General features: G+C 35.3%; 3 protein-coding genes across 8 annotated transcripts; 1 reads left to right on the top strand and 2 right to left on the bottom strand.

Moving 5' to 3' along the window:
- Window positions 1-1464: 1464 nt before the first annotated feature.
- On the top strand, window positions 1465-5511 carry LOC121244382 (UDP-rhamnose/UDP-galactose transporter 6). The gene is made up of 6 exons (XM_041142439.1): window positions 1465-1525; window positions 2144-2348; window positions 3092-3276; window positions 3360-3560; window positions 3941-4102; window positions 4829-5511. Exons 2-6 carry the CDS (start codon window positions 2219-2221, stop codon window positions 5156-5158), a joined length of 1008 nt encoding a protein of 335 aa, XP_040998373.1. The 5' UTR covers window positions 1465-1525; window positions 2144-2218; the 3' UTR covers window positions 5159-5511.
- A 505-nt stretch (window positions 5512-6016) lies between these two features.
- On the bottom strand, window positions 6017-21446 carry LOC121244387 (40S ribosomal protein S18). Of its 3 annotated transcripts, none has more exons than XM_041142449.1 (5): window positions 21435-21446; window positions 7526-7540; window positions 7255-7415; window positions 6676-6864; window positions 6017-6329 (listed from the first exon to the last, which is right to left on the bottom strand). In XM_041142449.1, the coding sequence occupies exons 2-5, from the start codon at window positions 7526-7528 to the stop codon at window positions 6224-6226; spliced, it is 459 nt and encodes a 152-aa protein (XP_040998383.1). In that variant the 5' UTR covers window positions 7529-7540; window positions 21435-21446; the 3' UTR covers window positions 6017-6223. The 3 variants fall into 3 exon arrangements, with proteins under 3 accessions (XP_040998383.1, XP_040998381.1, XP_040998380.1); XM_041142447.1 differs by having other exon boundaries at window positions 21431-21445; XM_041142446.1 differs by lacking the exon at window positions 21435-21446 and having other exon boundaries at window positions 7526-7629.
- On the bottom strand, window positions 8741-19016 carry LOC121244380 (protein GIGANTEA-like). 4 transcript variants are annotated; one of them, XM_041142437.1, is made up of 16 exons: window positions 18820-19016; window positions 18573-18664; window positions 18234-18470; window positions 16241-16312; window positions 16009-16063; window positions 15747-15889; window positions 15259-15533; window positions 14298-14353; window positions 13447-13687; window positions 13162-13312; window positions 12393-12602; window positions 10687-12231; window positions 10166-10234; window positions 9679-9897; window positions 9398-9490; window positions 8741-9198 (listed from the first exon to the last, which is right to left on the bottom strand). In XM_041142437.1, the coding sequence occupies exons 3-16, from the start codon at window positions 18321-18323 to the stop codon at window positions 8899-8901; spliced, it is 3519 nt and encodes a 1172-aa protein (XP_040998371.1). In that variant the 5' UTR covers window positions 18324-18470; window positions 18573-18664; window positions 18820-19016; the 3' UTR covers window positions 8741-8898. The 4 variants fall into 4 exon arrangements, with proteins under 4 accessions (XP_040998371.1, XP_040998369.1, XP_040998370.1 ...); XM_041142435.1 differs by lacking the exon at window positions 18573-18664; XM_041142436.1 differs by lacking the exon at window positions 18573-18664 and having other exon boundaries at window positions 18234-18341.
- Window positions 21447-21789: the final 343 nt, after the last annotated feature.

Genomic DNA, 21789 nt, shown 5'->3' with positions numbered 1-21789 from the left:
CATTTGACAATTTATGCATGTGGTAATATATTATTAATGTAAAAAATATTAGTTTGATTTATTTTTTTTATTTTAATTTTTAATCCATCACTCGTCATTTATCAAATTGTAAAGTTGTTGTTGCCAACCAAAAAATAGTAACAAATGTCAATCCATAACCTTGATGTTAGGGGTAGTCTCTACAACATAAATTCTATGTGATTTCTTTACAATATAATTTTATTTTTTATTTTCTTGCAACATTTTGTATATAATCCAAGAAATCTTACAAAGAGTAAACTAATAAATTGATATGATTTCATGTAATATATTAAATCTACTTTATAATAAAAATAACTTTATAATCTAACATATTATATCAAATCATGTCAGTTTATAAATTTATCTCTGTATAATTTATTTGTGAGAGCAAATTTGGTATGATATGATCAAATAATAATAACAATACCAAATATGTGTTATAATTAGGGGTGTAAATTTAAACCGGAAAACTGGAAAACCGGACCGGACCAGTTGGTCCGGTTTTGAACCGGTCCGGTCCGGAACCGGTTCCTATATTATGAAAACCGGCCGGAACCGGTTCGGTTTTGGTTCCGTAGTTTCCAGAACCGGACCAGACCGAACCAGACTGGTTGTAAAAAATATATATATAAAAATTAATTTTATATATTATACAAAAAAAAAATATATATATATATAAGTTTTATATATAATATATAATTACATATTAAATTTTTATATATAATATATAATTATATATCATATATAAAATAATTTCATATTATAATTTATAAATTATAACATAAAATGTTAATCTTAAATATGAATATTTGTAACTTTTTTGATCATATGTTATTAATATAATTATATATAAGATAATTTTATTATAATTTATAAAATAAAAGTTTAATCTTAAAGATAAAAATTTAATTGATGATATACTTTAAACATAATATATATATTAAATTATTAATAATATTTTATTATAAGAAGTAATACTTTATTATATATTTTCTATATTTTAAAAAAATAAAAAAATCAGACCAGACCGAATCAGAAATCGGTAAAATCAGATGTATCGATTTAAGAAGATAATCGAAACGTAATCGGTTTTAAAAAATAAAAAATTAAGACATACCAATTCGATCCTAAATTTTATTTAAAATTAGACTGAAACGATTACACCATAGTTATAACACTTAATTGGCTGGCGGCAACGTAATTCCACGAGCTCCTCGTTTCCTAACAGAATCTCTCTCTCTCTCTCTCTCGTCTGAATCTGGAGGAATAGGATGCATCCGAGAGAACCAAGAAAAAAAGCAACAGAAACTCAGAGAGGATGAATAAATAGTTGAAAAGAACTTCCTGAAAAGAACTTCCTTACTCCCAGAGTTCTCTCTCTCTCTCCCTCTCTCTCTCCATCCATTTCCAAAGCTCTTGTAACTGGCCCGGTGGTCGCCACAGCCCCTCGTCCTTCTCTATCTCGGGGCCAGTTCGTTCTCGTTCAGCTCGGTCCGTTTCGCCGGTACGTACCGTACATTTACTCGTTCCGAACCGTGGATTCCGGTTCATTGTATCTTCATAAAATGTGATTCGTATATATTGGTAGTATTTTTTTTTTCCCCTTTTGTGGTAGATCTGTTTTTTTACGGTAGCTGAATTGGCTCCAATTGTGAAATGCTTGGGATCCAATTGTGATTTTTTGTGTCTAAATTATGGATCTGACTTTCGTATTGGTTTGATTCCGCAAAGATTTGGAATATGTGCGATTGATCTGAAGCATTTTTGGATCCGTTTATGATTGACGAGAATTTTCTGGTTTTGGATCTACTAGTGCAGGTTCTGTCGCACTGTGATCTTTGTAAATGGGCTTTTAGACTTGTTGGCGCTGAACTAACAGTCTATGAGTCAGCAAAGCAGAGTGTTTTTCTGAGTTTTGGTTAACCAGACGATGATTTTCAATTATGTTACTTTATCGAAAATGAATATCTAAAAAAGATAATAGTTTGATAAAATACTGCAACACCTCCTCTGCGATTGTGATTTTTATTTTCAGTCGAGCAAGTTTTCTTTATTTTTTTCCGACGTAAATTTTGTACAAGAATTTATTGCTGAGTGGGCAGGAACTCTGGACTTATTGCAGATGTGGATGGATTTCTTAATGGAAGCTGAGGGATAAGGACTTTGCGGTGTTCACTTCTCAGAATACAACATAATTATGGCTCCGACTAGCAAGGCAGATGAGAAGGCTACAGCAGATGCAGCCGCGTGGATGTTCAATGTTGTCACTTCTGTTGGGATTATCATTGTCAATAAAGCCTTGATGGCTACATATGGCTTCAGTTTTGGTAAGTTGCTCTTAATATAAATTTTCTATTTGGATTTTTCTTTCTAAGTTTCTTTCTGTTGATTTAACGGTGCGTTTTAAATTTATGTGTTTAGTTATTAAGGGAATGCTTTGTGCACTTGAACTAATAATAAAGCTCTATTATTAGTTCTTTTTTTTATTGGTAGGTTAGTGTATTCTTTTTATCTTTAAACTAGTTTGCTGCAAGTAATTTTGTTGGAGTTTGGATCCATCCGCTCCTCTTTGATCTCAGGCTTTCACCCCCATAAGAATTCAATGGAAGGTGAGGTCATGGGTTCAAGAACCATTCAATGCATATGTGACTTTCCAATAAGGAAAAATAACAAGGACCATGATTTAGGACCAAGTAGTTGGTTTCGTTTTGCAAAGGATTTGAGTGTATTGGTAGGAGTATAAAGGATTGTTGGGTACTTGTGTGCTGTAGAATTTTCTAATAATCCCACTAATTGATTATATAAGGAAGACTTGGGTATAAGCATGGTTTATTTTCAGTATAAGCATAATGCAACTGCAGTTGACCTATGGAGAGTTGAATAAAGCTTGGATGGTGGTGGTAGTGATGGTGGTCGGTGTTTGCTGATAGTGATGGTGTTTTCTTTAATGACCTTTTAGTTTATAAATCACTGATTCTATTTTTATTGGTAAGCATTTTAGAAACGTTATAGCTATAGGCACGCTTCTCATCATCTATCTGTTCACACTAGTATTTGTTATCTTTTGCAGCTACTACATTAACTGGTTTGCATTTCGTGACAACTACTCTGATGACAGTTGTTTTAAGGTGGCTGGGATATGTCCAAACATCTCATCTACCATTCCCAGAGCTTCTAAAATTTGTTATCTTTGCTAACTTCTCTATTGTTGGAATGAATGTTAGTCTGATGTGGAATTCTGTTGGATTCTATCAGGTAAGTTCTCTGTGACCTGGGTTTGGGATTCGTTCTGGTGATCTATTGCAATGAATGTTATGTATTATCCACTTTATATGCAGATAGCTAAGTTGAGCATGATCCCTGTGTCCTGCCTTTTGGAAGTTATGTTGGATAAGATTCGATACTCCAGAGACACGAAACTAAGCATAGCAGTTGTTCTATTGGGTGTTGGTGTTTGCACTGTCACTGATGTGAGTGTTAATGCCAGAGGCTTCATTGCAGCCTTTATTGCAGTATGGAGTACCTCTATGCAACAATATGTAAGCTGCCCATTCCTCTAAACATACACACATAATTATCAGTACTTCTCCATTTATATATTTACACACATTAGGGCACGCCGGTTTTAAACAGACATTATGCTCATTTGTGCATACACATATTTACAAGAATCGTATGGTGTTAATTGGAATTTTAACAATCCAAATTTTCATTATCTTGAAACTCTATTTCGTTAAACTCATAAATATAGTTGTCTAGAAGTCTCTCTTCCTATAATCTATCTATACTGTTTGAAAAGCCTTAGTTATTTTTGTTTTAAATCTATCATGCAGTATGTTCAAAAGATATATTGTTTTTTTCAAATCTATGCATGTAGTATGTTCAAAAGGCTTATTTTTTCTCAAATCTATGTGTGCAGTATGTTCATTTTCTTCAACGGAAGTATTCACTTAGCTCTTTCAACCTGTTGGGACACACAGCTCCAGCGCAGGCCGCTTCATTGCTATTATTAGGTCCCTTTCTAGATTATTGGTTGACAAACAAAAGAGTTGACGGTTACAACTATAACATGGTTTCTGTGGTAGGTGCAACAGCCATTTATGGTCTTTCTTTTATGATTCTTATGCAAAGTTATGCTAGTTAATCTTCCCTATCAAAAAAAGAAAAAATTATGCTTTTATGAAAGTTGTATGAACAGTTTCAAATTATCTGCTTGTAGACAAAACGTTATTGGACATGGGTAGTGTCATTTGCTTTTATGCAATTAAAAAAGGTATTCAGGTTTCCTCACACACTTTCCACGGACATGGGAGGAACTTAAAAATGTTAGTAGTTCATGACATCCAAATGAAATCCCAATCCAAACCAAAATCTTCTCTCTCTGGATCTTGATTATTTCATGCCAAATGATCTATGAATTTACTTTCTAATATATTGTCTGTGTAGTAATTTTCAGGGGACTCCTACTGAGGTGTCTCTAATGTATATGTATTGTGTACATGGGCTGTGCCTATTGATTTCATCAATAAAATTCATGATTACTTATTAAAAAAAAAAAAGTGATTTTTGATTGAACCTTTATCTAAATTTGTTTGTACCAGTTATTGTGTAGAATGACTATGGTGGCTCCTATGGTGTCCTTTTACGGAATCTCAAAGTGGTGCTACTAGTCTACACGACTTATGTTCACCCCCCTTATTTCTTACTACTTGCATGAAGGGGTGAATGTATTCTGGCTTCTGTCTTGTTGTTTTTAACTTTAATCGATTGATAACTCACAATTTCACCTGTGACTTCATCTTCACAGATGTTTATAATTCTTTCATGCACTATCGCTGTGGGGACCAACCTCAGCCAATTCATCTGCATCGGCAGATTTACAGCTGTCTCTTTTCAAGTACTTGGTCATATGAAGACAATCCTTGTTTTGATGATGGGATTCTTTTTCTTTGGGAAGGAGGGTCTCAATCTGCATGTAGTTTTGGGAATGGTCATAGCTGTAGTTGGAATGATTTGGTATGGAAATGCCTCAGCTAAGCCTGGGGGAAAGGAGCGTCGGAGCCACTCACTCCCTGCTACCAGACAACAAAAACAAAGCAGTTTATCAGAATCCACTGAGGTTGATGGAAAAGTGTAAGCGCTTCATTCAGAAAAATCGAGCATACAAAAGAAAGACATCTGATACCAGGAAGATGTTACTTAATTGAGATTAGAAAACCACCCATAATTTGGTCCTATTTATTTTCCAAACTTTCTGTAATTCCTAGTTTCATTCATATTTGTTTTGAAGTTCCTATCAGGGGGAACGGATATTTCTGGGTAGGTTTAGATTCTGACTTTTCTGTTTCTTGATTATAAATTTATAGTAACCTTTTTTTTGTTATTTATTTTTTGGATATTGAGATTTTGATGCACTATACCCCACCGAAATTCAGAACATTTTTGTAACAATTACTTAATGAGAAGATTGACGTTGGCTGTTTAAGAAATGCTAGTTTGACCAGTTGCAATAGCAATTTTTCCCCTATTTGCACTATAATTTATCCCATTCATTTACTTTTATTGGCCTTATATTTTGACAAGTGTTTTAAACAGTATATAAGATCACCGGATCTAACCGAATTAAAAAATAAAAAGGCAAACTGAACAAAAAAAAAAAAAAAATAAACTTGAAATGTTTTGAGTTTCTCTTGTAAGTGAGCTCCGGTAGGTGCACATTTTTTTTTTTTTTTTTTTGTTGTCAAGACAAGAAGTGGGACACATCAATCATTCTTTGGAGTTCCATTACTTCCAACCCTGCAGCTTTGTCGCCTAAAGACTTGGATTAATATAGCTCTTTGCTTTCCTAGATCATGATCTTAACCTTGGCATCACTTTTAAGAGAATAATAAGACTTCCAATGCAAGTTTAGAAACCAATTTAGTGTGGTTTTCATACAGATAGCTAGAAGGTTTCCTTTTCTGCCATGAAAAACAGTCGTGTACCACACACCAGGTAGAAGAATACCCCTAGCTATGATCATTGAAAAGCCAAAATTGAGCTAATAAGATAAATAGGGTTACAGGGCTAAAAAACCCAAGAATAGTGTACTACCCAACCACGACCACAGTAGAAAGAGGTCTCTGATCCAACAATACTAAATTCACAAAATTCATCGGATGCCCAATTATATATTAACTGATGAAAACAAAGAGAGAAAAACTCAGCGCTTCTTAGAGACACCAACAGTTTTCCCCCTCCGACCAGTAGTCTTGGTGTGCTGACCTCGAACGCGAAGGCCCCAGTAGTGTCTCAGGCCTCGATGGTTCCTACATAAAGAGTTTCAGTTTCAGCTCAACGTCGATACAAGAGTTTTTTTTTATGCCGGAAACCTCTCTAAGGCAGGCCCTTCGAACGTGGCTGCTATACAAGAGTAATGCTATTACACCGTACTCTCATCTTATTTTCATCTCACTATATAAGATGTGACACATTTATTACTATTAAGTGATAAAAAATCATTTAATAATTTATCTAATGGTGATAAATGTGTCACATCTTACATTGTGGGATAAAAGTATGATGGTAGCATGGTATAAAATTTTCATTCTATAAATAATAGTATGAAAACAAAAAGTTGTCACCGATTTGAGTGTTAAGAATGTTAAAAGTCACCTGATCTTCTTTAATCGTTCCAAATCATCTCTCAACTTCATGTCAAGAGCATTGGAAACCACCTGAGAGTATTTGCCATCCTTGTAATCCTTCTTCCTATTCAAAAACCAGTCTGGGATTTTGAACTGGCGAGGGTTGGCAACAATAACCATGAGATTGTCCAGCTCAGCGGCACTTAATTCACCAGCTCTGAAAACAACATTATCATAACGAAACAACATAGGTGTTTAATTTTAGTTCACTGGATCTTAGAATAAAGTCATATTGGACACATGTAAAGTTATAAATGTACTAAATAGCAATCTCAGAGATATACCACAAAACACACAGCTTAAATGGAAAAAAAGAGGTAAATTGATCACAAGTCGATTCACGTTTTACTCACTCTGCACCCATCAGCCGCTAAACATGAATTGGAATCCATTATGTTGATCCAAAGTCTTTTGCCAATTCCACTAAGTTTTCCTCATGATTTGGAACTTTCTAAAATTGGATTCTTTCGACTTCTATATCGGAAATATACTATTTTGACAGAGAAAAAAAAAAAATATAGAGGGCACATAGAACGAGGACACGAACCTCTTGTTCATGTCGACATCGGCCTTCTTGCAGACGATGTTGGCCAAGCGGCGACCGATACCTTTAATGGAGGTAAGAGCGAACATAATCTTCTGCTTCCCGTCGACGTTAGTGTTCAGCACCCGCAATATGTGCTGGAACTCCTCGTTCGCCACCAGCGACTGCGTGCACAATATTCACACAGATTCATAACCATCCAAATTCACACGCACACTGATACAAAAGCAAAAACGAAAACATGAAAAATTGAATCTTAGAACAAAACCGTTACCATTTTTGAATCTCCAACAGAGAGAAGGGTAGAGATTATTCGGAGGTAGGAAAGAGGAGGTGCCGAAGTCGGAAGCTGCGAGCTGTGGTTAGGTTTTTTCCGTATATATACTGATTGGGTTTCGTTGGCACTCGTAGGGTAGCTAGGGTTTTTCTGGCTTTCACACCGTTTGGACCATTTTGCCCTCCATTTTATTTCACCAGCGTTGAGTTTGGGCTCTTGGGCCGTCCGAAAACATATTTTGGGCCCAAATCTTATTGTTGGAGGTGAACCTTGATTCATTCAATGAGATTGTTCCCAAGTAAAAAGAAACTATAAACTCCAAAATGTATTTTATTAAAATAAACAAACACAAGAACCCCCAAATAATTGTCATGTTTTTAAAATGACAGATTTAATTGGCTCCGGTGAACTCGCCAAACTCATGTCGTCAGCCAACGGTCGGAGGAGAGGGGGTGGTGGTGGGTGAGAAGGATGAGGTTTGATTTTTGTTCAAGTCGTTTATGTGTTCTTTAATGCTATTGTCTAACCTTTATCTCATTTTAAGGTGGATAGGTAATTTTTTTTTTCGAGTATTTCTATGCATTAGCCTATAGTCGAAGCACACCTCACATTATTTTATTTTATTTTTTTACCGCAGCACACCTCAGGTGTGCGGCTATGGGCTGATGTAAATACTTTTTTTTTTTTTTTTCCCTTCTTCTAAATGTCATAAAATAGAAGGAGCAAAACAACAATTTGATTAGACCGTAGTTGAGTATACGACACAATTACCCAAACACAATTACCCAACCTAAAACACATTCTTGCTCTGATTAAGAATGGCAACCGGTTTAGGGTAATCTTGCTTGCTTTTCCACTCCAGAGGAAAAACCTTTTCTTTTTTTTTTTTCCGATAAATTTTATACATCAGCTACTATTCACTTGCACACCCTACACTTACAGTTTTTTTTTTTTTCATAAGATATGAATATTTTTCATAATATCTAGGGTATAGAATAATAATTAGTGACTGATGCATAAAATTTTTTTTTTCCCCTACTCGGAGGAAAACCAAATTTCATGTTCGGAACGTGGGAATGGTTAACAAACATAAGAAGCAACATGAATTGAACAAATGTTAAAAACACAACATAAGAGCCTAATTGTGGCAGTGTTAAGTAAAGCAATATGCAGTCATTCTTGCAAAAGGATTTTAATGTCTGGCCAATGATTATATCTACAACAACAGAATGCAGAATTACTTGCCCGCAAAACCATGTTCTCCAAGGCAAGAAATAGAGTCTGTTTCTATGTGTAAGTCTCTCTAGAAATAAGGAGAAAAAAAGTACTCGTAAACCTATAAAAAAAAGGATGGCAAAAGCTAATTGACGTCATAAGGAAATAGTACAGCCTAATTCCTTGGCGGCAGTATCAAGATATTGGATAGGCATTCCGGTTGCCAGTCTGCTGTGAGCTTCCCATACTAAGCACTTCTCGATGTCAGCTTGCCAGTCAATAACGTCTAAACTAAAGAACTGGTAAGAGGGACCGCAGATGCCATTTATGTTTACCGGTTTCGAATTTGATTTGATTGAACCAGTGTGCAGGATATCGCGGAGAACTGACGTGCTTAGAGCACGGACATGAGCGCTCGGATGAGAAAGGCATCGGATGGTAGCAGGTAGGCGACACTGCAACATTTAGACCAAGCAACTGCGTAAGTAAAGGTTTTTATGGGCATAAAAATGAGAATAATGGCATCACTTTTTGTTTTGCACCAATTTGTTATGTCCTTAATGAGTAGTAATATGAGTATCTGTTCATACAAAGTTTTACATTCAGCCTGGAATCCAACTCAATGGAGTGTATCAATAACGGGTCTGTGTTTACCTTTAAGAGGTTTGAAAGGCCATCTGCGACTGCCACCCCAGATTCTCCCCACTCTAGCACCGGCTGAACTGCTCTAGCTGTTGCTTCCAGCAGCTGATAATGCATATTTATTTTTAATGTTTCAAGTCATTAATTAATCCAAACAGTAAACTTCAATGATAAAAGACAGAAACGCCTATTGCAATAGGATAAGAAGGTTGAAGAATACAGGCTCCAAAATCAAACATAGTCACTAACCACATGGAACTGCAAAAACATGAATTAATGTTATGGTATGTTACCTCCAGCTGTGGTAAAGTGCAAGCTTCTCCATCAACGAGCATCCCATCTGTTGCACGCAGAAGTAGATCTGATGCACTTGCCAAAATCACTAATGATTCTGGCCGATCGTGATTCCTCATGAGCTCCACGACCAATTTTACAATCCGTTGGTTCACTCTCCACATCTTCTGTCCTTGATCATCATCTTTTGCAATCCAAGGCTGCAATTCCTTCTCCGCCTGACAAGCACACAAAGACCAGAAAGTGAAGAAACAGACGAAATAATTACAATGCACCAGTTAACAAGGCCAGTGAAACACCTCCTCATTACCACATTGATTAAAATTTGAGAATTTTTTCAATGTAAGCTACGTTTTAGTAATATCACAAATTAGTTCTGAAATTTATCATCTTTGGAAAAAAAAAATGTGGTCTCAAGACCGCGGCCAAAAGCAAATGTAAAACATAAATACAGTGACAATTTACAAGTTGAACAGAAGTTTGGACCTGAAGAACAACGGCTGTAGATGCTTTTGTCGGTGATGCTGATACAACATTGCATAGCGCATCAACAACCTAAATACATCAAAATATGTCAGTTAAATACCTTTCCATTGATAATGGAAACAATAGTCAAATGAACTGTAGCAGAAGAATAGTAAAAAATACTGCTCTAATAAAGTACGCAGAAACTCATTTACTCAAGATGAGAATATTTTGTTCATAGTTGACCCTTTAACAGAAAATACATGTTTTATTAGTTCTTATTTTCATATAAAAAAATATATATAATATACATATAAGTAGCAGGAGTATATCCTTTAGATGTCATCCTTCCTTTTACATGACTAAAAATCAATTCCTGCATAGTGAAAAGGTACATTAAAACTTGTATTATATTACAATAATTGTGCCAGAATATAAAATCACACGGTTCATTATAGCTGGATAGTTATATTGCCTCTATTCAGGAGCTCATACTATGAAAGACTGAAAACGAAGGTGCTGCAATTGGCACACAAGATTACCTGCCTCCAACCTTGTTGAGCAGAAGTGCTTTCTGCACTTGGTTGGGTTTCAGGAGCTGCAATCAACTTGTGCCACAGCAATGACACAACAGAGAAACATAACTCTTGTTTCTCTGCCATCACTGATCTAAGAAGAACTTGCGTGCAGCAATTAAATCCTATATGCCTGTCCATCGTGAGGAAGTTAGCTAAATCTGATGCATCTAATGGGAAATTTGCAATGCCTTTACCCAAGGTATTTCCCGAGCCTTCATTTGAATTTGATGCTCTCTGAGACGTAGATTTAGTATCTGAATGAGATGAATCCAAAAACTGAGTGGTAGATTGCTGCCCTTCACCAAAGCAAACACCATTTTCACATGTTTTTTGTTTTTTGCCATCTGAACCCACAAGGGAATCTTTCCGCACTGGTTTATGTATTAAGTGCGCTTCCAATGGCTCAACCTTGTTGACAATGGATGCAACAGCTTTTCCATGAATATCAATGAGGTTGTACAGTGATGATGCCCTGGTGTAAATTTCATTGTCCCACTTGCATCGCATCAAGACTGAAAGAGCATGCATGCAAGCTTTTGACCGCCTAAATAACTCGGAAACATGTGCAGCAACCATGGCTGCTGCAATGATCTCATTTGAACTGTAACTCCATGAGGTTCCAATAGAGGATGGCTTCAGCGAAAAAAGTGCCTCTAAAATTGCCAAGATTCTGTGAGTATGACGAATAGCTGAGTCAATACTATTTTGAAACTCATCATTAGATCCACTTATTTTCATAGGCTTGGCCACATGTGATACATCTTTTGACCTTGAGTGATTACTCACCCTCGGAATCAGAGAAAATAACTGAAGCTCGCAGGCAAGAGCACAAACAGCAGCTAGAACATATGAATCAAATGCTGCTACAGGCCCTGGCCTTTTCAACTTCCTAGTTTTCTTCTGTTTTTGCATTTCAGATATTGCTTGCAAGTCCTCAATGATTTCATTAGGTGGACAAGTTTCTACACCACTCGGCTTCTTGCTCCCACTGGATTGAGCTTCATGACTAACACACACAGTTAACACAACAAAAAGCAGGCGTGAAGAGAGCTCTACAGAGGCACAAGATTCTAGGAAAAGCGAATGGACCATAGTACGAAGCTCTGCCACAGCAAGGTTTTTGGAGGCAGACCCAATGCCAGAAAGGTATCTTGTTTTTCTGGATTGTTCTCTGGAGGACTCGGGTGGAAATGTTCTCTGGAGAATCGCTTCAACAGTAGCAACAAATATCTTCACGAGACATGCTTCTGATGGACTACCACGAGGAAGATATTCCAGAACCTTTAGGAGAGGTATGTACAGATTCCAACATAACATGGGTGGTTGCAACGGAGTTGCAACTATGATTTCAGGAAGGTCAACTACGGACGAACTTAATGGAATCAGGCCATAGGCAGCTTCCCATATGGTGCATATTCTCCATTCAACCTCAGGGCCATGGGCACAAAGCATAGACGCAATTCCTTGGGCAGTAGCTTCAATAGTTGCTTCAGCCGCTGGCACTTCAATCTGATCATAAGTAATATTTGAGACTATATTTATGTTGTATACATAAACAGAAAAAAAGAGAGTAAAATTCAAACTCAACTATAACAAAGTGTTTTTCTTCATCTGGTGGCACAAAACTAGAGGGAGATTAGGAAAGACATGCCAACAATTGTAACTTGTACCTGCTTTTTATAGCATGAAATGTAACCTCCTAAAGGTTCATGTTGAACTTCGATTCCTTCAACTTGCCGTATTGGTGGAAAAAGCAATGCTGGCTGTGAGAGTACGCGGAAAAGTAAAGCTGCTGCAGCATCAGCTGCTATGCCTGCTCTCATAGACATTGCAGTCCCAATTGCACGCAAGAAATGCAAATGCATCCAGTTCCTAGGCAGCTACATCAACAAACAAAAAAGAAATTAATACAACAGAATAGGAAATGATATATGCATTTAGATCACTCGGTTCTGAAAACTAGAACAAATTTGAACATTTGTCAGGAAAAAGAATTTAAAAGTACTAGAATAAGCCAACCCTCAGTAAATAACTCCATAGAAAGGAACATAAACTCTTTATACTAGATTACTTTGTTTCTGAAAATATGCAAGAAAAAAAATCATGGTATAAAATATCTGATACCGCATAGATTGTTTCCTTTCTTCAAGATACGTTTATTTAGAGCTTGTGGTGAGGGAATAGAGAATGAAAAGAAGTCATACATAGACATGAACAAAATATTGTGTGCATAATTTAGTGTTTCTGACTTCTTCCGTTCCATACCCAATATGAGATGCAGTTCTGGAGATATATTTACCATAAATGTCACTTTTCTTGCACACTACTGCGTTCTGCCCACTTTCTTACCCTTCATGCTAGGACCATGAAATATGCACTTCACCCCACAGTACATGTTACAGCATATATAAAGTTAGCAACCTGGCGTATCCAGCTTACCCTAATGCCAGATACATAGTCTTCAGCAGCCCGAAGGAGCTCCACAAGTTGGACAGCAGCATCAAGTGCATCTGGAGCCCATGATGGCGGTGCTTCTAGAAGTCCAAGAAGAAGTCTCTGGGTGGCACTTGGAGTAGCAATGGCATAATACCTAGCAGAGGAAAGTGACATTTAACTAACGAATTTAGTAATAACCTGAGATGTACACCAAAAGATTCAGTTTCTTTTCTTCTCCTTTTTTTCCTACTTTTTGCTAGAAAAATGATGTAAAACCCAGATATTAACCTATGAAATAAGCGTGCATATGGCTCAAGAGCGGGCAGCCCAGCAACCAAGTGCTCATCCAAAGCTGTTGTTGGAGGAGGAAGCAGAAGTGCAGGGACAGCAACTGCTGTTAAAGTAGCAGTTTCGTATCGAGCAACCTCCTCATCACAAACGCTTAATATGACACCAGCACCATTAGCAACAGCCCACCTTGGAGTCGATGGCATGAGCTGAGGATGCTTTCCAGATCCACGAGAAGAAGCTGAAAAGAAAAAAGGAGTTCACTCTCCAGGCGTGAAATTTCTTATTCAATATTATATTTAAGAAAATTGGAAGAGACTATATATGTGGGAGAGGATAGAGTGAAACCGCGTGATATAGAGAAACAGCCTACAGAAACCAACCACTCTAGGGGTGAGATATCCCTTACTTTTCTTATCTGCTGTCTCAAGCCATTAACACCACATGTTATCATGGTTAATCTAATACCGGATGTTTATCTGAGCCTCAACCTTAGCCCAGATCATCAATATTCTTCTTTCTTTTTATATTGTTCTTTTCCTATTAAATCAAAGAATTTCACTAGCTTTTATATTTTGTTTTTAAGTACATCAATATGTTTGCCCAGTCATTTCACCTAAAAATATATGTATAAATTTTATGAACTTATTCTATAACTTGCATCAGAAAAGGATCAGATACCACCACGTGTAGCAAAAGTAATGTCTAAGGATGATATTAAGACTATTCAAAATTACAACTCAAAACAAAATCAAATTTCGTAGTTTTTGGCCTTAATCTTGCAGTTGAATCGAAATAATATCAAGGATTACAGAATGTAAAGTCATATTCTATAACCTAAAGTAACTGACCAAGTGTAGGTGGCTTGAGCTCTCCAGCAGCATATTTACCCATGACACCGCTGCACCTGTAAATGCATAAAAACATTTATGAACTTAGATAAGGGCATATAAAAGGATTAAATGTCTTCTATGTCAACTGCCTGTGAAAACTTTTACTACAAATGGACACCTATAACCAATTAATTTCTAGCTTATTCTCGGAATTGTTGACCATCGAGAAAGTCTGCATGCCATTGAAAGTTGAAATCAGATGTGCCTATTATGAAATGTTACTGAGAGCATGATATATGGACCAGCAATAGAAATTGCTGAACTCCTCAAGGTTGACCTCAATACCATTGGCATAGACCAAATTTACAAGCCACCAACATTTGCCCTAGAGTCGGAGTAATCTTGCATTTTCAACTGGTCAAGAATATATTGATGGTGATACAAACATTAAGATCAAAATCATGAATTATAAATCAACTAGTTTATGATAGAAAACAAGCAACTTGCCAAATACAGCAACAAATATTGAACTGTAATTTAGGGAGTGTTACAATATGAAGGTAACTGCAGTCCCAAAACCAGGTTGTAGAAATAAAAAACTTATCAAATCTTTGCCACGCAGAAATAGAACATGCAATCTACTAAACAACAAACAGCCACGCCAGTTGAGGGGGAGAAAGAAAGGCACACTGTTGTAAATGTTGAATTCTAGTTTCACAAGTATATTCAATTTATGAAGGCAGTTTGGAACCACCAAATACCAGCTTGCTTGTTCAAGAATAAACTTGATTAGACCAAACCAAATTTGTGCTGGTTTACTTCTTCCACAATAATTGGATCAGATACCAATTTGCTTTTTTCACCCAGAATGACTTATAATCATCATCATAATATCGACGAGTATAAAAACACCATTCTATCTTTGAGGACTTCCTAACTAAAATGGAAGCAATATGCCACATTTAAATGATGCACTCACCACCGGAAGTAGTCACTCCTGATAGCGGGAGGCGCTACTAGCAATATATCCATTATCCAGGGAGACAAAGGCCTTAAAGGTTTCCTTTCTTGTTGTACCAAAGGAATACGGCTGGATTGTTTGTCAATAGAGTTACTTGTGGAAGCATCACAGCCACTACTGCTTCTTTCTGTATCACTATTTGGTTGTTCCATCTTGTATATTGGGCGATTGTAATGAGTTAAAACTCGCAAAATCTCCCCACATGCCAGAATCCACTGTTCAGAGTACTCATTCTGCAAAAATGGGGGGAGATGATGTTAATATGAATTTCCACGGTAGTTTGTAAAGCACATTGCAGGCTCTGTTGAAAAACAGGTAAATAAAAGAGAAAGATATAAGCTTGGGAAAAATAAGGCAGAAAATACATTTCATCAAGTAAGGAAAATCTTCAGTGCAAAATGAATTGACATTAGGATATAGTGATATTTATATGCTTAGGGTCATACCTCACTGCTTGGGCAGACTAAGGATATGAAAGAAGCAAATGGAGAACTGGTCCTATCATACACCAACGTACCATCAATGATACATGAAATAATTGGAAGGACAACCGCATGCCCGTGCTCTGGATGATGAAGGACAAATGTAGCTGGAAATATGTTTACATGCACAAAGCAGTCACTATACAGTTACAAGAAAAAAACTTCAAATGATAGCGTAGACATTTTAGCAATTATTGCCAAGCTAACATGGGGAAAGCGTCAATACCCAATACATCGTCGAAAAGGCGCTTTTCCTTTGATGGATAACGGTTACAGATCAACTGCCAAAAGACCATATATCAGTATAAGAGTAAGCATGTTATAAACACCCAATACTTCAAGTCTCCGCATAATCAGTATTTCTTTCATACTAGATATAAATTGTATTAGTTCAGTCTGTTTCTCAATGCTGTGCTTCAGGATAAAAAAAAGTTATTTCGTAAATGAGAATGCAGTACCTCGGCAATATCCTCTGGAAATTGTTCTGATGTAAATTGACCAAAGTACTCAACATAGGCTGTAATTTGAGCCTGGGGAAAAGGAAGGAAAGAAAGAAGCGTGCATGTCTCAAACATTGTGAGAAATGGACTTAAAAGAGGTAAAATTAAATAACCATAAAAATGAAGTAGGAAACATAAAAAATACAGAGAAGATATAAAAACAACTGTCCAAAGCAATCAATCATTTTCAGAGCCTTTGTTGTCTACATACAAAAAGTTCCTTTTTTTTCCTTCTCACTTTTTGGACAGGCAAGATAGAGCAACTTATCAATAACTTTCAGCACAAACAAGATGCTCTGGAAATAGAAATAACAAAAAACGTAGCACTGCACAATACATCCCCATCTTCTGCAGTGATGTGTTTCTCAATGTTATTCTGCAGATCTTGTTTTTCCTTTTCATTCTTTTTTTCCTGCTAGAATTAACCGCCTCTCATGCTGAGGAACATAGTACTGAAGTCAGCAGCCCTTCCTATTGGTGCAACCTCCCATGGGGACAACGTTGACTACAATATTGCTAATTTGAACGCAAGTTTTACATTCTCATAGATATTTAGGTTTTTCTTTCATTGCAGGTCTGAGACTGAGTTTTATGAATTCTCTTGTTGGTATGAAATTTCTGTCCTCATTAGTTCTCTAAATCCAATCTCATAGAACTATCTTAAGAATTGAAATATAAACCAACAAGGTTACTTCATCTCTTCAAACTTTTCGCTTGCAAATTTCGAGAGTTAGGACGAAAGACGAAAGCCCTTCACAATAATAATAGGAACTGCATGTAAAAAGCCTTTGATGACTTCACCTTCAATAGTGAGGTTTTGATCATTTTCAGTTTTTTTTTTTTTTTTTTTTTTTTTTTGGGGGGGGGGGGGGGGGGGTGTGGTGTGGTTGCTTACATTATTATACAGAAAAAAAAAAATACTTCTCTTCCACTTTTATGTACTTTCAGAAAATATCAACTACTACTACTAGTGGTGATGCCGAATATGTCTCCCTAAATTTTCGAAATTCTTGACACAGATTATGTGCAGTTCCAAAGTGTGATTCTAGTTCAATGTTCTAGAGGACATAAAAGTTTCAAGAGGTCCAATGGTAATGTTCAGAAATATGAAAAAATGTTAGAAAAGGAAAATTAAATATGAAGACAAGCAAAAAAAAACAAAAACAAAAACTAACAAAACAAGTGAAAGGGAGTTGGATAATTGGTCAAATGAAAATGTTTCAGATCTTTCAGCGTTGCTCTCTGCTTCCTTTCTTCTAAGGGTACAGTTTTCAAATAGACCCCCACTCACAGATCCAAGATGGAAACCTGGCTCTGAAACTCTTTGTTTATACATTGCCAGTTTCTTTTCTTATCAAAAGAGGTGCAGTTTTCAAATAATTCTTGTTTGACCTTCACGCATGGTTCTGTTATATGTTCTATTCCTATTTCCTAAGCATCCCCAGATTTTAAAGAAGCATATTGAAAAAGCTATTAACAATGATTTTTTCTTTTCATATAATCTATTTGACAAAGGGAGTCAAAGAAATATTCGGCTGAAGGAATGTGGGATACCATTATTCTGCTTTAATACAAAGAATAACCTTAAGAATTTCTCACAGCAACCAACTTTGGTAGATGAAAACATGATTTTAAGCGCTTTATTCAGCAGAAACCTTTGCAGTACTTGGTGTAAAACATAGTTAAACTTCATACTCAAAACAAAATATAGCATATTTCAAACTAATATTAAAAAGCAGTTCTCTGCTAGCAACTTCTGGCACTGACACTACCACATCACCCTCGTTGTGAGGCACTCAAGAGTCACGGGAAATAAATCATCTTTCCAACCATGCACTCATATCAAAAAGGCAAAATCAAATGAAAAAAAGGCGACCAAAGTTGAACAAATAAAACTAATAAATTAGCTAACAGTTTCTTCAAAAAAATATAAGAAATAAATATACAGCACCTTTCGTTGCTGCGAATCCTGCGGCGGAGGCCAGAACAATGAGGAGAATTGAAGACCATCAATCCACCTCTCACATGATGAACCCGCCATAGAAGAGATTTATCCTTCCTACAAATAAAAATTGTTTTAAACGTAGCCGTAGCCGTAGCCGTAGCCGTAACCGTAACCGTAACCGCAAAACCGCTACCAATGAAGAATCAAAATTTCGTAATTCAACATTCCGCCCTTAACGTTTCCCTGAGATCCATTAGCAACCAAGATCTGAGCTCGATGATTAGGAATTTTGAAATTAATTCGAGAAACATAATTTAAAATATTTGCCTCTGAAAAGCTTCAGACCTCCAAATCTCGCTAATTTTATTAGAGAGAAGACTCATACAATCTGATTCTGGTGAGAACGGAGCAAGAATAACAGGATTTTTTTCCATATCCTAAAAAATTACAGAAATCCCAACTCGAAATCTCAGACTCTAATCAATGCAAAATTACATACTGACATCACTAAAACCAACTATTATCATATATATATATATAATATATATATATGAAAATGATGATAAATCAACAAGAAAAGGAAACTAAGTACCTGCTAGAGTTCTCTGCAAGCCGATTTCTGAACAAAACCCTTCCGATATTTCACTTTCACTGTAATTTTAGATTTTTTTGTTCTCCCTTTTTTTCTCTTCTTTTTCAGAAATATTTGAGGGTTGAACTCGAAGTTTTTGGGTGGTCACAGAGGTAGAGAATATCTTTAGGAGCTCTGTCGTGCGAAGCTTAGATTTGGGTGCGTACGTGGCAATGATATTTTCCGCTCGCCTAAGAGGCTGGATGTCACGTCATGTTAGGCTTTACCATCCACATTCCCATACATACCCCATCATGCATGCATCGATACATCCATCCTACAAAGCAAAGGATCTGGACTACTACTGCTACATCACTAATCAGCCACGACACGAGATAGACACTAGGACAAGCACTTCGTAAAATGACATAACTGACCCTATATTTTAGGGATTATTACGTGGTGAATTATTAATTTAAGCCTGTGTGTGGTTGTTAGACTGCACTCAGTTCAGTTGAGTTTAGTTTAAATTTAGACATCTTTTAATATTTAAATACTTAACTCTCAAATCATTAAACTCATCTCAATTGAAAATTTCTTTACATATGAGATCCATTATATTTTTCAACTCAACACCTCTTTACACGTAAGATTCATAATTTTTTTTTAATTTTTTTATAAATATATCTAAATTTATCTTGATATTTAAACTCATCTTAAATGGATCATATATAAGTCATCTCATCATCTCAACTTGTACTATTCATAAAAAATTCAATTTAACTTAATTCAATTTAATATCTAAACACAGCCTATAAATGTTAAGTGTAATTATTTTTATCTATTTTTTACGTACTCTATAAAAATTATTAAAAAATACTATATATAACATAATTTTTATTAATAATAGAATAAAAAAGTTCGGGGCGGTCGAAGAGGCCGGTGCTGGTTGCTAGATATTTTTGGGCTGAAGTTTGACTTGGTGCGATCGATGCTCATGTGTATGTCTTCCTCATGTTTCTGCCGTCCGATTAATCTTGATGATTAACGTGAAAATCCAAGGGTGATAATTATTGCAATATTTCATTAGAGATTCATCTTGAATGATTTATCTTAAGAGACAGCATGAAAAATAACTTTTGGGCATTAAATTTTGCAATTAATGACGAATTATATGAGTTTTTTTCTTGACATGTCATCTAAGAAATAACACGCTCGAGAATCGAACGAAAAAGAATATATAGAGTAATGTTAGATATAGTCTTAAAATATATAAATTTTACACACTTATTTTAAAAAAGTGAGTTCTGCCATATAAATATCAATATTTTTCTATTTTTTTTAAATAGAATATACGAGACTTTCTATACTCTACGACAGTATAAATTATTTTCTTACAAGTAAAAACAATACAAAATATGTTAAAATATCTTTAATTAAGCATGCAATGTAGCAGATTATGACATACACTACATTATTAATGCGTACCGAGTAAGCCCAAAATTTTAATATTATAAAACACAATGGGTAGGCAGGAAATGGTATTTAAATGAGGAAAACACAGGCCCACATGTTCTATTCTTTATAAGGAAACTACAGCTAGTGATCTCGTTCTTCTGATGCCACTTTGTATCGGAATTATTGTACTTTTAAATACTAATTAAAAAAATAAATAATTTTTCATATAAACTTTTAAAAAAATAATAAAAATAATATAGATAATATTTTCTTCTATATTTTATCTATATATCCTATAAAATACTCTACACTTAACATAAATCAAATTACTAAACTTATATACTCTCATTAATTTCAGATTTTTAGAACAATATTTAATGAACAATACTCTCATTAATTATATCATTGAAACAAAGTAAAGGATTGAGCATATTAATTGGTAGTGCATATGGTATGAAGTTTTTGCTCATGCATGTTCATGCACATGCACTTCACGTGCCGCTTACTTATTTCATACCTTTTAATACATATTATCGTTTTGAGCAAAGTGAAGGAATGGTTTATTCTCTAGTATTACTCAAGTTATATCATCATTGAGCATTGAAGATATTTGAAAGTTGAGATTTCAATTTCACATAACAAGCTCATGTTCAAAATGTAAATGCATTTGCGCCTATGTATCTACCTATCTATGCAGAAACAAAATTCACTATAAAAAAATAAATTATTTGTCGCAAATTATTTTTTGCGAAAATAATTATTTTCTACTAAAACGAGACTGTTTTCATTGCAAATAGTCATTGTCGCCGCAAATAATCCATTATAAATGCTCGTTTTTCTTGTAGTGATTTGATCCAAAAGTTACGAGTAGTGTTATATGTATAAAATGAGATGGAAACAAAATAAAAATATAGTATATAACATTTTTTTTCTTGAAATGCTAATTAATGGTATATTTTAAGCGCATCCATTCTTTTGACATGTAATCCAAATTACAACATGGGTTAAATTCAACTTGATATCCCGTGGACTTTTGTGTGTGTATATATATATATATATATATATATATATATATATATATATCTGTGTGGGTTGAATTCAACTTGTTGTGGAATATTAGAGTTGACTAACCATGAAACTGTGCCTCTATATGCTTAAGAGATTGTAGTGCTTAGAGAGAGAGAGAGAGAGAGGGATTTGAATATTCATTGACTCGTTAAGATGAGGAAACAATGTGCCATTAAAGTTGAAATTAGTAAAACAGCTAAACCCCCACTGACTATTAAGTGGATATAACACGCTATAATTGGAGATTGGTTATACGTAAATTAAAGAAAATTAAGGGACCCAATTAATATTATAATTTACAGGGAGGACTGCTTTTTGTCAATTCAGAAAACCAATTACTATTGCTAGTGCACAAAGTTGACTTCTTTTTTCATTAATTGACACAGCTTTCTGTGCATAAATAATGATAGATGGATTTAAAAAGAAGGAGATCATGTGGAAGAAGAACTTTAGCAACTTGCTTTT

Source organism: Juglans microcarpa x Juglans regia, chromosome 8S, assembly GCF_004785595.1.
Source record: "Juglans microcarpa x Juglans regia isolate MS1-56 chromosome 8S, Jm3101_v1.0, whole genome shotgun sequence".
Classification (NCBI taxonomy): Eukaryota; Viridiplantae; Streptophyta; class Magnoliopsida; order Fagales; family Juglandaceae; genus Juglans; species Juglans microcarpa x Juglans regia.
The sequence above is the reverse complement of the archived record's forward strand: the minus strand, read 5'-3'. Positions and strand labels throughout refer to the sequence as shown.

What these genes read in the sequence shown, in the direction of transcription:
- LOC121244382 (XM_041142439.1), top strand. Translation starts at nt 2,219, where the DNA reads ATGGCTCCGACTAGCAAGGCAGATGAGAAGGCTACAGCAGATGCAGCC. An exon ending in GTACCTCTATGCAACAATAT is followed by an intron (nt 3,561 to 3,940) that starts GTAAGCTGCCCA and finishes CTATGTGTGCAG; the next exon opens with TATGTTCATTTTCTTCAACG. An exon ending in ACTATAACATGGTTTCTGTG is followed by an intron (nt 4,103 to 4,828) that starts GTAGGTGCAACA and finishes TCATCTTCACAG; the next exon opens with ATGTTTATAATTCTTTCATG.
- LOC121244387 (XM_041142449.1), bottom strand. An exon ending in GATGTCGACATGAACAAGAG is followed by an intron (nt 6,865 to 7,254) that starts GTTCGTGTCCTC and finishes TGTTGTTTTCAG; the next exon opens with AGCTGGTGAATTAAGTGCCG. An exon ending in GAACGATTAAAGAAGATCAG is followed by an intron (nt 6,330 to 6,675) that starts GTGACTTTTAAC and finishes CTCTTTATGTAG; the next exon opens with GAACCATCGAGGCCTGAGAC.
- LOC121244380 (XM_041142437.1), bottom strand. Translation starts at nt 18,323, where the DNA reads ATGGCGGGTTCATCATGTGAGAGGTGGATTGATGGTCTTCAATTCTCC. An exon ending in TAGTCTGCCCAAGCAGTGAG is followed by an intron (nt 15,534 to 15,746) that starts GTATGACCCTAA and finishes CCATTTTTGCAG; the next exon opens with AATGAGTACTCTGAACAGTG. An exon ending in TTTCATGCTATAAAAAGCAG is followed by an intron (nt 12,232 to 12,392) that starts GTACAAGTTACA and finishes ACTTATGATCAG; the next exon opens with ATTGAAGTGCCAGCGGCTGA.